The 17,988-nt window shown below is 45.3% G+C and overlaps 1 protein-coding gene across 1 annotated transcript; it reads left to right on the forward strand.

The window, feature by feature from the left end:
• Positions 1-16,056: 16,056 nt before the first annotated feature.
• HOXD1 (homeobox D1) lies at positions 16,057-17,389 on the forward strand. The gene is made up of 2 exons (XM_006866699.1): positions 16,057-16,699; positions 17,055-17,389. The coding sequence occupies exons 1-2, from the start codon at positions 16,057-16,059 to the stop codon at positions 17,387-17,389; spliced, it is 978 nt and encodes a 325-aa protein (XP_006866761.1).
• The last annotated feature ends 599 nt before the right edge of the window (positions 17,390-17,988 follow it).

Below are 17,988 nucleotides of genomic sequence, written 5' to 3' on the forward strand. Positions count from 1 at the left end.
TTGGAGCTGTTGGGGCCCGGGTCATGTGAGGAGCACGCTCAGTCGCTCCAGGCACGGTGGGGGCGGCAGCGAGTCCCGGAGGACGCGTTCCCGCGTGGCCGCCGGTGGGGCGTGTGGAAGGGGGCCGCACAAAGGTTGTGAGCGAGAGACAGCCGGAGGCCACGGTACAGCCATTTAAAACTTCATAAATTATAAACAAGCCGCCTTGGCTTTCACCATAAATTCCGCTCCTTTTGAGCCTGCAATTAGTGTTAGGAAGCACCCGAGTCTAAACACAACCAAATGGGCCCTCAGAAGGGCCCTAGTGGCCGAGGTTGCAGGCCTTTCTTTCTTCCCCAGTGCCACCGTCTCCGCACGCGAGGTTCGCACACACAGCTAGCTTTCTCCTCCCCCGCCACCGGTACACACTCAGCTGGGTTCCCGCTTGGAGAGAGAAGGTCACAATAGCTGCTCTGACGGCGGAGGCGCCCGCCCGCCTCCTCCCTCCGGGTCTTCCAGCCACAGAAAGCATGGGGGAGGGGAGCCTCAATGGCGCCCTGGGCCCAGATCTCTCCTCCTGGGTGGCTCGCCGCGGGATGAGAGGGATTGGCAAGGGAAGGGTTCCTACCCTCTAACCTGACTCTTTCTCCTGGGCCTAGCCTGAGGGGGCATGGGTGAGTGTACCAAAGCTTCCAGGGGCAAAGGACTGAGGGCTTTCTGGGAGCGGCCACACCATTGTGTACGCAGCTTCCTCATGGGCTCTGCAGCTCGGGAGGCCACACAAAGGCAGCGCTGGGCCCGCTAAAGCTGACGGTGGGAAAGGGCCAGGCCAGCCCTAGACATTGGTGTCTGGGAGGTCCACCTTGCCTCCGAGTAGGAAATGGTTCTCTGGCTCAAGCTGAGGCCCGCTTTGCTTCCCAGCCCCCACCTCCCAATGAGACCGGTTTTGGGTGGCGAGGTTCAGGGAGGTTGTGGAGCCAGCTGCAGTCTGGAAAAAGGGATCAGGGCCAAGAAGAGCTCAAGTCCGCTGACGAGGGTGGCAGTGATTTGGTCAATCCTGGTTACTCTGTCCAGGTTATCAAATGTGGACTAAGTCCCCGATGTAGAGGCGAGGCACTGTTATTTTATAGCTGCAACATGGGGGGATGGGAGAGTTGCCATTGCAATCAGGAGAAGCACATGACCCAGCCTCCAGTGCAGTGACTCACTTGGGCCAACCAGAGGGAATGGGGAAGGCCTAGAGGGGAGTCCTGGCTGAGGGAATAAAGGGAGATTAAGTACCAATTCTGCCTCCTGGCTTTCAGACCTCAGACTCATCCAGGGCCCTGACAGATAAAAATCCATCTCTGATGGAATCATTAAGTTAACCATCCATTTGTACCATTTCTTTGTGCAGGCTTTCAAATGAGAGTGAAGAAGAGAATAGAGAGCCAGTACTTTACCCTTGGTGCAGCCTCAAGCCTAGTCCCTATCAGAGACACATCAGCCAGATTGGTTTCTGAGGCCCCAGAAGCTGCTAACCTTGCTGAACAAGATTTTCCAAATTTCTATTTGTAAGGAGTATTAAAAGATAGTGATTACCTATACTAGCTACTTGTCCCATTTCCCTCCTCCAGTCTGTATGAACTAGCTGACTCTCCCTTGAGTGAAGTCCATCTTGGTATCCAGCAGCCTAGGAGGCCAGGCTCTCCATCTGTTGAGGTTTTTCATTAGGGAGGGTGAAGAGGATGAGTGTGGGTGTATGTGTAAATAACAAAGAAGTATCCTTGCATTCTAATAAAAATTGTTCCTCTGTTTGACCTGAGTGAGCCAGAAGTTTGTCTACACCTTTAGTATTTCAAGGACAATCTCAGACTTGTGTTGACTTTATCCTGAGAATTAGCTGGTATTTCCTTCTGAAGTCAAGAATCAAATGATTATAGTTATAGATCTAGAAAAGTCTTCATCTGGAGGTTCTTGGCATTACTTTGGTCCTTTTTTTCAGAAACTGTAAGAACAGAATAGGAAGAATAGAAATTTGCAAGATGATTAAGTAAAAAGGCCAAGAGAGGCAGAAGGCCCCAGAAATTAGAGACCTGATCTCTTCAGGGCAGTACAACTGACCAGAGAGGCTCTGCCTAGGGTCTCCATGAGCACACCCACTCCTAGACACTTCAGACATGGAACTTAGACTGGGCTGTCAGCCAAGTTCTTACCACCTTTGAAGACTGACTTAGTTCTCTCGTAGAGAAGGAGATGGTGAGAAGAAAGATCATATAGATGAATCTTCTGCACTTGCAGCATTGGTAGTGCTGGTGGTGCTGGAAGGTGAGTAGAGAGAGAGGATCATCACAAAGGACGAAATACGCTTTCACTGTTTCCTTACATGACTATCTATGGAGTCCAAGGTTAGTGCCAGATGAATATAGATACCTGGCTTAAACTCATTCCTAAACATTTCCCCCAGGTCTCTCACACATCTTGACATTTTGGAAAACTACAAAGGCCCATTTTCAGGCCAAGTCTAGTCAGAGGTACAGTGAACAAAAGGTTTCCACACATCCTGGAAAAGCCACACTAGATGGATATCTACTTGCAGTAGCTGTGGTAGATGAAGGTCCACAGATCAGCAAAGCAGAGCTACTGAGTTATTCTCCTTGTCCTTGATAGGGTGGCAAAATACTTGGCCAGTCCTATAGTTAGTTTGGATCATTTCCTGGAGGAATAAGATCTGGAAAACGACAGAGGTAGAGTTTTAACATTAGTAGGGCCCAGGGCTAAAACCAGGCCAGGAGAACTTGTCAAGTCAGGGCTTTTCTGAAGGAGGGGGGAATGGTACCCCTGACTTGTGGGGACATAAGAGGGCCTTTTGATGACTCTATTGTTCAAAGAGATGCCCTAGAAACCTCCTCTCTACTGTTTCCCAATGGTTGATCCATCCTGGAAACTGGGATGGCTGGCCTGAGCTAAGCTTCAGGCTGCGGTAGTTGCAGACTTGTTTTCAGCCTCCCTCAAGCGTCTCCTGCCCCTTGGGGTAGCCACACAGCCAGCCGCGCCGCCTGCAGAGAACACACAAAGGGAGCCCCCACCGCCCTCAGACCTTGGGACGCTCTGGGAAGGGGGCTGGCCAGAACCCTGAGTCTGGGTCCTACCCCCCTACTCCCTGCCCCCCGCGGGAAAACAATAGCCGCCCCCTCACGGGGCACTGTGCAGCAGCCTCACAAAGGCGGGCCGGGCCCGTGCCACCACGTGACACGAGTTGGCTCTGTGCTCTCCACACTGCCACAGGACAGTTTACAGAGCGCGGGAGCAGCGAGGCTGCGGATGGGTGTTCCTGCATCGACCGAAAACAGTTTCTGAAAGACAAACGGTGAGTTAATCACCCTACCGGCTGGCGGCCGAGTCCACTCTCGCCTTCGAGGGGGCCTGGGGAGGGGACCCTGGTGGAGGATTTCTCTAGGGTGAGGGGCGGGTGAGGTTGCTCCTATTAAGAGTTCATCAATCACCCAGTGTGCACTTTTCGTTCGACAGCGGTTCCTCCTACTTCAGAGGAAGTCAGGGCCAGCTGGGATCCGACCAGAAATCCCAAGCAGAGGAGACGCAGGCGTCGCAGGGGGGACGCAATGGAGGGCACGACCAGTCGCGTCCCAAGCTCGCTGGGGAGCAGCTCAACCAGGGCACGATGACCCAGGAAGGGCTGTCTGGTCACCTCCTCACAATGGTGGTCAGTCTACACTGCCGCCCGTTACCCCATTCTCGGGCTACTCTGGTCACCCAGAGCCATCCCAACCCACCTACACCCACCCTGCTCCTTGCTAGTGACCCTCTCCCCAAATCAATGCACCCCCTGCTTGCCCTAGTGACACCATTAAACACTGATAACCCCCAGAGAGGGATGAATCCATCTCAGGCGGGGGCAAGGAAAATCCCAATGGGTTTTAAAGGTTTGAAAAAGATCTTCCTAGGAACTAGAATTCAGGAGAGAGTCTGAACCAGCTTAGCTTCCACACTTCCCTGCAGAAGGATTTGTGTAGGAGGAAGCAGAATAAATTGGCTGTTGAACTTGGAAGTAAACTTGAGTGCTATTTTAAAATAATAAAAAATATACTCAAAACACCAACCACATGGATATACCTCTCCTTTCTCTTCTGATGTGCGTGAAAGTCTCAACCATTAAGGATTCATTTTAGAAACACCATAAATAGATAAACTGCCACCTTCTGAGGGCAAGAGGGTTAGGATGTGTGGTGGCTGAGAAGCACAGAATACCCTCTTTGGAGTGATACATGCCTTTTCCTTGCAAATTCTAATTCCTTTAACTCTTATTGGGTGACATCTGCTAAAGTTGGTTAAATGGGTTGCCCCTACCCAAAGGAAAGAGGCCTTGAAGAGCAGAAAAATCTCTCTTTTCATCCTCATGGGCAAGAATTACTTGCTGGGGAGAAAAGCTATGGATGTATATGCTGAGGCACTAAACCTCACACTGACTGTTCTAAACTCATTGAGCAATGAACATACCAGTCCTGCTATCCTTGGTTCTCCGCCTTCTATCAACACCCACGGAACAACTCCTATATGCACTATGCACGGCTCTGGGATACAAAGATGAGTCACTAATAGATTGTGTCCTTCAGTCTAGTGTAGGAAAGAATCCTAAAATACTGTGACAAACGCTGTAACTGCTGTGCAACCAAAATGTTCCTGGACCAAAGAGAAAGGATCCACAAAGTAATATAGTGTCAAGAAAGACTTCACAGAGGAGGTGAATTGGGGAGTCCTGGTGTGGCGCTGTAGGATAATACACTGGACTGCAAGGTCAGTTTGGACAGCAAGGTCGGTGGTTCAAACTCACCAGCCACTCCTCAGAAACCCCATACAGGTTCCAGAACTGACTCAACAGCTCTTAACAACAACGTATAACAAAACACTCATTCACCAAAATGAGGAATACAGGAGAGGAAAGAGAAGAATTTGCAGGGAAATGTAGTGTCAAGAAAAACTTCTTATAGAAGGTGAATTAGCGCCCCTTAAATATAGGAGTTTTTCAGAGTTAAGGAGGGAGAGCATACTAGGAGAGGGAGCACACAAAGCAGAGAGGAAAGAAAGACCCAGGTCTGGGCTTGGAACAATGGGGGTAGTTTGTTGTGGGGCATCCTAAATAGAAGAGGTTGCACAGAGCCAATGTTAAGAAGTATAGACTTACTCTGTAGGCAGTGGGGAGTCATTAAGGGTTTTAAAATGAGATGTGAGGTTACCTATTTGGAAAGGTAACTCTTGGGAATATTGTGTCTGGATGAGGGAAAGTGAGATAGGATGTAAAACAAACAAAAAACTTAGAAGCTGCTACAAGAGAAACTAACATAACAAGGTAGAAGAGAGAGACTTTGAGGTGGTAAAATGTATCGGGCCTGGTGACCAACTGGATGAGTAAAGAGAAGTTACAGATGGTAATACTTATGTTTCTATTCTGAAAGCCTAAGTGGGTGGTCACCCTGTTCACCAAAAGGAAAAATTCAGGAGAGAGAAGAGAAGATTTGTCAGGGACATCTAATGTGTTCAATTTGTAGGTCTAGATTTTATAGCTTTGCTTTGCTACTGATAAATTGTATCAAATTCACGTAATCTTCCAGAGCCTTGGTTTCATCATCAGTAACGGTGAAACCACTGGTGGGGTGGCATGCTATCAAGTCGGTTCGGACTCATAGACACCCTATATAGGGTTTCCAAGGAGTGGCTGGTGAGCTTGAACCACCGACGTTGCAGTTCAAGCTGAACTTGCAGTCCAGTGCGTTAGCCTGTGGCACCATATCAGGGCTTGGGTTAGTAGTCTAACACATAACCACTAAGCAGTCAATAAATAAATCTACCAATTATGTTTCTCATTAGAGCAGTGTGTGTGTTATAGGTATTGATTGATATCTTCACCAAGTCCAAGTGTGTGTCCTGTATAAAGCTAAGACCTACACCTTCCTGCCCAACTTACCATGTTAATCACTATTCAAAACCCTGGGGGAGGGTAGACAATGAGAAATAGAGCTCATGGAAATCAATAACAGCAGTATCCTGTTGTCCTACAGCTTTCCAGATAACTGGTATTTAGTACCAGATCGGAGTCCTGGTATGACATTGTGGGTTAATGCGCTGGACTGCAATCTTGGTTTGAACCACAAGGTCAGTAGTTCAAGCTTGCCAGTTGCTCCTTGGAAATCCTATATGGGATTGCTATGGGTTGGAACTGACTCAACAGCATTTAATAACAACAGTACCAGATTAGATCAGATTGTTAGTTAATAAGAGCTCCTATGCTCCTTTCCTCCCCAAGGGCTACTCTCCAGAGGATTTATGCAAAAATGTGGTCTTGGTAGCAGACCACTGAAGAGGAGACCTCTTAGTACATGTCAACATACACAAAGAAAACTACAAAATACGACTACAAGAAAACAAGAGACCTGCAGGAACAAAAACATATTCCATGCTTGAGGATAGAATGACTTAGCATTGTGAAAATGTCAGCACTACTCAAAGCAATCTATAGCTGAAATGCACTCCCAATCCAGATCCCAACATCATTATTTAAAGAGATGGAAAAATAAATCATTAACTTTATATTTACATATAAGGGAAAGAGACCCAGATAAGCAAAGCATTATTTAAAAAGAACAAGGTAGGATACCCCTCACTTCCTGATCTAAAAACTCATTTCCTGATCTAAAAACAGCCATAGTAGCCAAAACAGCCCGGTATTGGTACAATGAATGACACACAGATCAGTGGAACAGAATTGAGAACCCAGAAAAAAAAAAAAAAAAAATCCATCCACTTACAGTGGATCTTTGTTAAAGGGCCAAAATACATTAAATAGGGAAGAAATAGTCTCTTCAACAAATGGTGCTGAGAAAATTGGAAATCCATTTACTGACAAATGAAATAAGACCCATGTCTCATGCCATATACAAAAACTGAACTTAATTTGGATTAAAGACCAAAATGTAAAACCTAAAACTATAAAGATCATCAATGAAAAAACAGGGACAAACTTCAAGGCCCTGATACACAGCATAAATCCATAATCAAACATAACTGATAACATATCAACAGAAGATAAAATAGGTGTTGGAAATCTCCTAAAAATTAGATACTTATGTGCATCAAAGGATTGCACCAAAAGAGTAAAAACAGAACCCACAGACAGGGAAAAATGTTTGGCAATGTCATATCAGACAAAGGACTACTCTCTAAAGTTTATAGAACACTTCAACACCTCAACAAAAAGATAATTAAGAAATAAACAGAGGACATGAACAGATGCTTCACCAAAGAAGGCATTCAGGCAGCCAACAAGCAAAGAAATGTTCATGATCATTATGTATTATTGTTTCTAAGTGTCCTCAAGTTGGTATTGATTCATAGTGATCCTGTATACGTTTCTGAGGCTGTAAATCTTTGTAGGTGCATAAAGCTTCATCTTTCTCCCATGGAGTAGCTGGTAGGCTTGCAATTGGCAGTCTAGTGTTTATCATACAGAGCCATTGTACTGATGCAAATCAAAATAACAAAATAACTCCAGTATTAATAGCAAAGTTCAAAAAGATAAAACAAGAAATGCTAACTAGGATGTAGAGAGATGGAACTCTCCTACAGTGCTGGTGGGACTGTAAAATGGTGCAACCACTGTGGAAAACAGTATGGCACTTTCTCAAAAAACTAGAAATAGAAATACCATATGACCAAGCCATCCCTCTATTTGGTATATATCCTCAAGAAATAAGATCCATGACATGAACAGATATATGCACACCCATGTTCATTGTAGCACTAGTCACAATAGCAAAAAAAAAAAGGAGTCAGCCTAAATGCCTATCAACAGAAGAATGGTAAAACAAACTTTGGTGCATACACACAATGATATACTATGCAAGGATGAATTTGCAAAACACCTCACAACATGAATGGATATGGAGAACATTGTTGTTGTTATGTGCCGTGGAGTTGGTTCCGACTCATAGCGATGCTGCATAGGGTTTCCGAGGCTAAATCTTTACGGTAGCAGAAAGTCTCATCTTTCTCTCATGGAACAGCTGGTAGTTTCGAACTGCTGTCCCTGAGGTTAGCAGCCTGATTCGTAACCACTATGCTACCAGAGGACATTATGCTGAGTGAAATTGTTTTTGTTGCTAAGTGCTGTCAAGTCAGTTCTGACCCATAGTGACCCTGTATGAGGAGGAGTGGCTGGTGAGCTTACGCCACCAACCTTGTGGTTCAAGCCAACTTTGCAGTCCAGTGCATTAACCCACAGCACCAAACTAGGACTCCTAAGTGAAAGTCATCAACCATATTGTATGAAGTCACTGTTATAAAAACTTAAAAAAAAAAAAAAAAAAAGATTTTCTTGATTAAAGACACATTCTATGATGGGTACCGGGGTGGGAGGGAAGGGAAAATTATTCACAGGCTAGAGGGTACACACATGTTAACATGGCTGACAGGACAGGCAATATACAACAAGAGGGAGGTTGGTGGAGGAAAAATGATGAAAGTAGAGGGAGACACTGGGAGGAATGCAAGAGTTAAAGTGAACAGAGATAAATATTCTGATGGTACATGAAGGAGATTGCGATCATGTAATGAAATGAAGTATATGATTTGATGAATGTAAAACTAATGATCTGCTCTGTAAGCCTTCACTCAATTCAGAGTAAAAAGTAAAAAAAAAAAAGGAACTCAACAACAAAAACATTGCTATCAAGTCAATTCCAACTCATAGTAACCCGATAAGAGAGAGTTAAAGTAATTTACTTGTGAGATTGGCAACAAAAAAAAAAAACAAAAAAAAACCAAAACTTTAATATACTACTGATTTGGCAAGGATGTAAGGACAAAGAAACTCCCATTCATATACCATTAGTTGTTCTTCTTAAGTGCTTTTCAAGTCAATTCCAACTCATAGTGACCCTGTATAGGGTTTCCAAGGAGCGGCTGGTGAGCTAGAACTGACTACCTGTGGTACAAACCAACCTTACAGTCCAGTGCATTAACCTACCGCACCATACCAGGACTCCATATTACTAGTTGGACTGGAAATTGACTGGTTTCTATGGGGAACAATTTGGCAATATGTATCAAAATTAGCATGAAACTGCTAGAAACTCAAGTTGGATTCCGAAATGAATGTGGAATGAGGGCTATCATTACTGATGTCAGATGGATCTTGGCTGAAAATAGAGAATACCAAAAGATGCCTATTTGTGCTTTATTGACTATGCAAAGACTTTCTACTGTATGGGCCATGACAAACTATAGACCACATTGAGAAGAATGGGTATTCCAGAGCTCATGAGTAACCTGTACGTAGACCAAGAGGCAGCTTTTAGAACAGAACAAGGGGATACTGAATAATTTAAAATACGGAAACGTATGCACCTGAGTTGTATTCTTTGACCATACTGTTTTAATTTGTATTGTGAACAAAGAATCCAAGAAGCTGGATTAGATGAAGAAAAATTTGGCATCAGGATTGGAGGAAGACTCGTTAACAAACTGCTATATGCAGAAGATACAAACTTGCTTGCTGGAAACTAAGAGGATTTAAAACCCTCACTGATGAAGATCAAAGACTATAGCCTTCAGTGTGAATTGAACCTCAATATAAAGAAAATGAAAATCCTCAAACTGGACCAATAAATAACATCATGTAGAAAATAAATAGAGAAAAAATTGAGGTTGTCAAGACTTCATTTTGCTTGGATTCACAATTAACACTCATAGAAGCAGCAGTCAAGAAATCAAACAATGCATTGTACTAGGCAAATCTATTGCACAAGACCTATGTAAAGTGTTCAAGAGCAAAGATAACTGTTTAAGGATTAAGGTGGGCCTAGCCCAAGCCATGGTATTTTCAATACCCTTGTAAGCATGTGAAAGTTGGACAATGAATAAGAAAGATTGTAGAAGAATTAATGCATTCAAGTTATGGTTTTGGAGACGAATATGAAAATTGTCATGGGCTGCCAGAAGAACCAACAAAACCTGTCTTGTAAGTAGTACAGCCAGGATGCTCTTTACAAGCCAGGATGGCAAGACTTCATCTATGATACTTTGGACACGTTATCAGGAAGGACCAGTCCCCTGGAGAAGGACATCATGTTTGGTAAAGTGGAGGGTCAATGAAAAAGAGAAAACCCCCAGTGAGATGGACTGACATAGTAGATGCAGCAGTGGACCCAAACATAATAGCAATTGTGAGGATGACGCAGAACCGGGCAGTGTTTCCCTCTTTCATACATAGGGTCGCTACGAGTTGGAGCAGGCTCGATATCTAACATCAACAACAACATCAAAATTAGCAGTGCACATACACTTTGGCTCAGTATTTTCACTTCTAGAAATTTTTCTGAGAAGTAAAACTTTGAACATGTGTTTGTAATATTAAATGATTGAAAACAAGCTAGATACCCATCAACCAGGAAGGAACTACATATATATTGTGTTACATGAATACAGTAGTACACTATGAAGTTGTAACAATAAACAAGGAACGTCTGTATGCATTTATATGGAATTATATTCATGCCATAGTAAGACATAAGCATGATGCAAAAGAGTCTGTCTAATGTGCTATACTTTGTATAAATAATGTGGGGGTATTTATAGTTGTTGGATTGTATGTACAACCATCTCTGCAAAGATAGACAGAACAATAAAATTGGTTGTTTTTCCAAAGACGAAATGGGTGAGTTAGAACAGAGTTAGAAGGAAGATTTTTCACTTTTATTCTTTTGCACCCTTTGTATCTTGAACCATGTACATTTACATGTATACCCTATTCAAAAAACTAAAGGAGCAATATTTTAAAAAATCATAACTGGTTCGTGTAACTGTAACTGACCTGGGTGTACTTGTCTGTGCTCAGTCATGTCTTCTTTGCACTTGCTCAAGCCAGATGAATTAATCTAGTGACATCCCTTGTTTTGCCCCTCCAAAGCTTCTAATGCTGATCAACATCTAGAAATTCTATTTCCCAACTATATATCCAAAGGAAAGAGGGAATTGTTTATCCTTGCTTTGTGGTGGAGGAGGTGGGGACACAGGCCTATCTTTATCCTTTGTTGCAATGCAGGGCTACAGAAGTCTGGGATGGGTTTAGCAAACAAATCCCAAAGAGAAGGCAGCAGGCCTTCCAGGCAGCCTCCTTTAAAGGGGCCCCACTGAGTGAGTCTCCAAAAAATGAGGGTGCCTCCTGAAATCAAGGCCCACCACAGTGTGAGGAATGACTTCTTGTGGCTCCCTCTTTACAGACTGGGTGAGTCAGGAGACCAGAGCTGTAATTCTGGACGTGGGCCTTTTATCCTCGGTGTAAAGTGGCTCCCTCTCTAAAAGGAGGGATCTGATGTGGCTTATCTCTAAGGTGCTTTCTAGTTCTGACATCTTCTGCTGTGAAAGGTCAGCCTTAAACCAGCAGAAGACTTACAGCTTTAGCTAAGGGACATATCCTTCCTTATGGAGCCCTGTGGCTCAAATGTTCATTCCAGACAACTTGGGAGAGATGAAAGGAAAAGAGACCACCCTCATTCCCATGGCTTCTTTTATTCCACGGAGTCAGAACCACTTTCAATTTGCTTTGAAGAGACTTGAAGAAGCAAGTCCTTTTCACTTCCTACTCAACTGGCATCATCAAACCCGTTAGGGAAGGAGCAAAGACCTGAAGAGAACATGCTCTGCAAAGCGTGTTTTGTCAGCAAAACATGAGGGAATCCTACAGACAACTTCTTAAGTATACTTTCTGGATCTTCAGCCCCATTATACTTAAGCTTGTTCTTGACATTGACCTGTCTGTCCCTACTCTACCACCCAAGAGGTTTATGAGCAATTTTTAGGTACACTCATGCTCCAGCTAGCCATGACTTCTCATTTTGCTATTTCAAGGGCCCCTCCTACCATATCACAGCCACCCCCCTCCAGAACTCCTGAAGCAGAAACTCTCAAAGTACAGTTGTGAAGAGCTTTGCTTTAGAATCATCCAATGATGTTTGTTAAGAATAAAGACTCCTGAATCACACCTACTGGATTAAAATCTCCAAGGGTGGGCCAAAAACCACTTGCATTTAAAAATCCAGCTCACATGATGATTCCTATATACACTAAGTAGTTTGGTTGGGGAGCCAATAAGCTAAGAATATTCATTAATCAATATTAGTCATGGTGAAGATACTCCACTATGTCCATTCTTTACTTCCATCCAACAAATACTTGTTTTTTGACTAAAAGGGAAAAATCAGTATTACCAGCTATGTACCAGGCACTGAACTTGGCACATAAAACTTTCATTCACAATGCTTTCAGGGAAAGACACAGCACTGCGATATTTCCTCAAGGAAATCAGACTTCTAACAAATTTAGAATCCCAGTCATTAAGACATTTTTCATTCCCACCCTCCTTTTGGGGTGTCTGAAGATGTTACAGAAAACTGCAAATCTATTTTAAGAGAACAGATTCCCCCTTTTTCTCAACAAGCAAGAGACGTTCTATGCTTGAGACTGAGAACCAAGTGTTTGCATGTGTTCAAGTACCTCCAAAGGGGAACAGGATGGGTTTGTGGAGATGGTCAAAAGAGCATGTTCAGAACATATAGGAGACCAGACTGCTACTCTCTGTCATTAGAATAGGAGCGAAAGATAATCCTGGGAGGTGAGAGAGTGGAGAGTGTGTAGCTGCTGTGGTAAGCAGGATGGGAGAAATATCAAAGCATTCCTACATCAAACACAACCTGGCAATCAGGCCTCTCTACTGTCACCTCCTGTGGAGAGAGAGCTCACAGCATCAGGACCAAGCACAGCAAGTGACCCTCGGGAACTCTGGTGTGAACAAGTAATACAATTAATAAGAAAAAATTCCCAAAGCTTGTGAAAATCTAAAAGGCAAACTATACAGTTACTTGAAACATCTTATAGTCACATACTTCTACAACACTTTGCCCAGTGATATCTTCCAGTCTCTCCTTAGAAAATTATGGATTCAGATCTTTCTAGAGTAGACTTTATGATACAGGTAAGACCTGGGCCAGAACTGAGTCCCTCTTCCTTTGGTTGGGGACTTCCTTGATTTCCAGCCTAACCTTTCCCTAGGAAAGTGTCCTCCCATAGAAGTTCCTTGCCAAATGTTCCTTGAACCTGAATCGGAGATCACCAGAGTACAGACTTCTAGCAGGAGCAAATCAAGAATCACCTTATAAATGATGGCAATTCTGTGGCCCAAAGTATGGGTTAAACCAAGGATGTGGAGATTAAGGGAGGGGAGAGAAGGATAACAGGAAATGTAGTCTGATACAACTATTAAGGCAACTGCTAACAAAGACTGAACAACAATTGAACCTTCCACCCACTCTCACCTACAATTGTGAAAACAAACTTAAAAACAATCAAATTGTTTCTTTGGACACTTTCTTTTCTCAACAATGGCTAAAACTTCAAAAGGGAAATGGTGTGGGTACAAAGTCAAGGCTTAATTGTGTCAAGAGGGATGCAACCTTTTGGTCCAAGTATTTACCAGCAAAAATTTGGTCACTGTTGCCATTTAAGCTGCCAAGATTTCCCTCAAAATCTTAGAGAAAGACCCTTAATTTGATGGGTTTTGATCAGATTCAACAGACAATCAGCCTGGGTTTTTGTGTTTGAAATCTTGGCTCTCAGTTCCCCAAAAGAGGTTTACATTGGGGACCTCACTTTTTGACCTCCGGGAGCCTCTAGGCTAAAGAACTGTGAGAGCTGGGACACCCATCCTGTAAAAACTGGCTATTAAACTCACCAGCTGCTCCTTGGAAACCCTGTACAGCGTTGCTATGAATTGGAAACCACTCCAACGCGCACTTTAACAACAGCAACAAAGTCTAGTGGAGGGAGGACGGAGAAGAGAGCATTGTGAATCCAGATGAATCTTATTTGTTGATACTTCTGCATTAACAACACAGGTGGGTGGTGAAAAATTCATCTGCATTTTAAGTCTGCTCTCACTCTGTAGGGACCTTTCCTTACCATGGTACTAAAGAAGAGCATTTGTTTTTCTCCTTATAAAAACTGTTTCGGACTTCTGTCATCTGATTGGCTATAGAACAAAACAGAAGTAGTAAAGTCAAGGTTGAAAGACTACTTTTAGCATAGCACTTCATCTCCCAATCAAATCCAAGAAATTCATCAGCCCAGGAATCTTTAGACTCTGTTGTTGTTGTTAAGTGCCATCAGGTTGGTTCCAAGACACAGTGGCCCTGTATAGGATGTCTAAGGAGTTTGAACCACCAACCTTAAGGTTAGGACTCCAATGTTTATCTTATAGCACTACACCAGGTTTCCTTTGCTTTGTGCTAAACTGAAGTTTACTTGGGTGTTCCAACTCCAACTATGTTCTCCCTTTCCCTCATCTTGGTTCAACTTTGGCCTCACTAGCAGTCTACAATTTTGATCTGGTTTTGTTTATTCACAAACCCAAATCCCTGCAAGGAATTGGTTCCCTGGACTGTGATGGCTAGTGTTTTCTGAATTTCCTGGATATGGAATTGTAAACAAAGGCACAACTGCTCTTTCATAACAAGTGGATCAGTAAAACAACAACAAAACCACGGGTCAACATAACTGTGTGTAATAGATCAAGTTTTCAAGGGCATCTGAGTAAGCCAAACGCTGACTCTTTTAAACTCTTCTAGTCACAGGGTTTTGAGAAAACAACCTGTTCCATTACTGCTTTGCATACATAACATTTATTTATTGTTATTTTCCTATGCCCCAAAGAGAGGAAACATTAAAGAAAACTGTTCAAAGATTGAAAACTTTGTCACTGTAAAGCTTATCTTTGAAACCCTTCTCTTCATTTCCTATGCCAATTACACTTTTATATCCCTCTACATTCAGTTAAAAAAAAAAAAAAGCCCACCATATTATCAAGGGAAAGACATGAGCCCATTAACTTTGTGAGTCCTCAGATTTCACTTATCTGATGAAACAGAAGCTTTAATTGCTTGGAGATACAAACCCGTTCAAACCTCTGAGATCTAACCCATCTTCGGGAAGCCGGTGCGACCTCGAGCCAAACCCCTCGGAGAAAGCATGCGCAGCACCGGTGTGCCAACCTCCAAGATCGGAGGACATGGGAACACTACAACCGTTTGACCATAAGGGCTGAGTCTTTATTTTGACAACATAGCCAAAGGAGGGAGGGGAATCTGCTAAACTTCCTCACAAAGCAGAAACTTTATCTTCTATCCAAATAAAACCGTGGCATTCCGACACTCGCGCTCACCATAACAGCCACAACTGGAAGGGATAGAAGCAGAGAGGAATGCTGCGAGGCAACGTGAAAACCTAGTTAAAAATTGTGCCGCCCTCACTCCCACCCGGGATACACAGCACCTACAGAATAAAATTTAGTCCCAAGAATCAAGGGGAGGAGAAAAATGACGGAAAGTTAAATGTCAGCTCCAGGTTTAGGCGGGCGATGACACCAGTACCAAGAAAATCCAAAGTGCATAGGATTCAGAGGAAAAAAAAGTGGAGAGGCATGTTTGTTGCCTTCCCTGGGGATGATGGTCTAGGAGCAAATCCTCACAGGACAAACTTCATGTCCCTTGTAACCCCTCCCACACCGTGGCACACACAACCTGAAGTCTAAGGATTAGCCACCCAGGATCGAGGAGAAGAAGCTTTTGCTCCCTCCATCTCTATGCCCTCACCCAGAAGCCAGTGGCTAGCCTCTTCCCCTCACCTCGCCCGATACTTGTCTAAAGGACAGGCGTCCTGCGCTCTTGGCCCGGCCATTTCCTGGGTCTCACCAGCTCTACCAGGGAGTGGTAGGCACTGGGCAGCGATACCGGCAGGTTTGGCAAAGTTAGCGGTGGGGCAGGCGCGTGCAGTCGCGCGCCAGTCGGGGCCGCGGCCGTGCGGGGAAGGCGTCCATTGGCTGGCCAGCGACACGTGGTCGCCCTCGCCGCTATATTAAGCCACTATTTACCTCTGGCTGGCTAGCTATGGCTCGGCTAGGGCAGCACCAGTAGGGGCGAGAGGCGGTGAGCACCCCGGCCTTGACCTGCGCACTCGGGAAGGTGGGCCGGAACCATGAGCTCCTACCTGGAGTACGTCTCGTGCGGCGGCGGAGGTGGCGGCGGCGACGTGCTCAGCTTCGCGCCCAAGCTCTGTCGCGCCGACGCCCGGCCGGTGGCCCTGCAGCCCGCCTTCCCCCTGAGCGGCGGCGAGGGCGCCTTCGTTAGCTGCCTGCCCCTGCCCGCCGCCGGGGCTCGACCTGCGCCCTCGCCCCCGGCCACACCCGGGCATCCGCCCGCGCCACCCCTGCCCGCGCCTCCTTACGCGCAGTGCACCCTGGAGGGTGCCTACGAGCCCGGCGCCGCACCTGCTGCGGCAGGCACGGACTACGGCTTTCTGGGGCCCGCGTACGACTTCCCGTGCGCTCTGGGGCGGCCGGCTGACGATGGAGGGCCGCACGTCCACTACGCCACCTCGGCCGTCTTCTCCAGTGGTGGCTCCTTCCTCCTCAGCGGCCAGGTGGATTACGCGACCTTCGGCGAACCGGGCCCCTTTCCAGCGTGTACCAAAGAGCCAGTGGACAGCCACCCCGGTCCCTTCCACACCGCATCCCCGGCTCCTGGCGCCTACCCCAAATCCGTCTCTCCAGCGTCCGGCCTCCCTGCCGCCTTCAGCACGTTTGAGTGGATGAAAGTGAAGAGGAACACCCCAAAGAAAAGTAAGTACTTGGGACTTGGACGCAGGCGTCTGAGATTGGGGACGGAGTTTCCCCCTCGGAATTACACGTGGAATGTGTTGCAAGTGTCCCTCTTGAAATTCGGGTTGGGTTTAATGAAGGAAACGAGTTCCAAGGCTTTTGTAAAGCAGGCGAATTCCCATGAGCGAGCCAGGCATTGAGAACATTGCATGGAGAATCTCTCCGTGGAGTTTCTCCTAACATAATGGTAAAAGTTCCTAGGGACCCAGGAGGCCTTTACTGGGACTTTGGGTTTTATTCTAGTGCCCTTGGCAGCCCTCGTTTGTTCGGTCTCCACGCCCTCTCGCCCTGCTGACGCCCTTTCTTTACGTTGCAGGCAAACTCACGGAGTATGGGGCCACCAGCCCCTCCAGCGCAATCCGTACTAATTTCAGTACCAAGCAACTGACAGAACTGGAGAAAGAGTTTCATTTTAATAAGTACTTAACTCGAGCCCGACGCATAGAGATAGCCAATTCCTTGCAGCTGAATGATACCCAAGTCAAAATCTGGTTTCAGAACCGCAGAATGAAACAGAAGAAAAGAGAACGAGAAGGCCTTCTGGCCACAGCCTCTCCTGTGACCTCTTTCCAACTTCCCCACTCAGGAACGAGCCCCACCAAGTCCCGCAAGAACCCCGAGAGCCCTTCTCAGACCCAAGAGCCTTTATGAGGTCCTGTCTTGAAGCTGACTTACCTCAGTCTGCATCTGCGGAAGTCAAGATCCCCACCGATCTCTAAATTTACGGCGGGCGCAGTTTGATTTGGGGGTTTGAGCTGGGCAGAAGTGAACAGGGCTTTCACATGGGAAAAGAAATACTTTACGTTGGCTTCTTAGTTCTAGCCTGTGTGTGTGTACAGACATGACGTTGATGCCTCCTAAGCCACTTGTTTGTGCATTGTCTGTGTCTTATCAGGGAAAAGGTACTCAGCTGCCAGCCCAGCCTTGCGCTGCTAATTTGCCTAATTTCGTCATATGCAATTCTGTGGGGGAAGAGTGGCACAGATTTTGTTGCTGAACTCTGTCAACCTCCTTATATGCTCAGAAGAGCGCCTACCCAAAGTTCTTCTGTTTTTCATTTAAAGGATAAAACAACATGTATTCAGCTTCTTGAGGTGACCAAAGCTAGTTAAGAACTCCTTGATGCTTCAATGATGATCTTCACATTTGTACTTCTTTTTTTCTTCCCTTTAAAAAGCAGTTTCTACCTCTCCATGTGCCTGAGTGAAGATACAATCGCTGTTTAGTTAGTAGCAGAACAAATTCACAGG

Source organism: Chrysochloris asiatica, unplaced genomic scaffold, assembly GCF_000296735.1.
Source record: "Chrysochloris asiatica unplaced genomic scaffold, ChrAsi1.0 scaffold00094, whole genome shotgun sequence".
NCBI lineage: Eukaryota > Metazoa > Chordata > Mammalia > Afrosoricida > Chrysochloridae > Chrysochloris > Chrysochloris asiatica.

Bases quoted from the DNA above. Each gene is read 5' to 3' on its own strand.
- HOXD1 (XM_006866699.1), top strand. From the start codon at position 16,057: ATGAGCTCCTACCTGGAGTACGTCTCGTGCGGCGGCGGAGGTGGCGGC. The intron at 16,700-17,054 runs GTAAGTACTTGG...TTTACGTTGCAG, and splicing joins GAGGAACACCCCAAAGAAAA to GCAAACTCACGGAGTATGGG.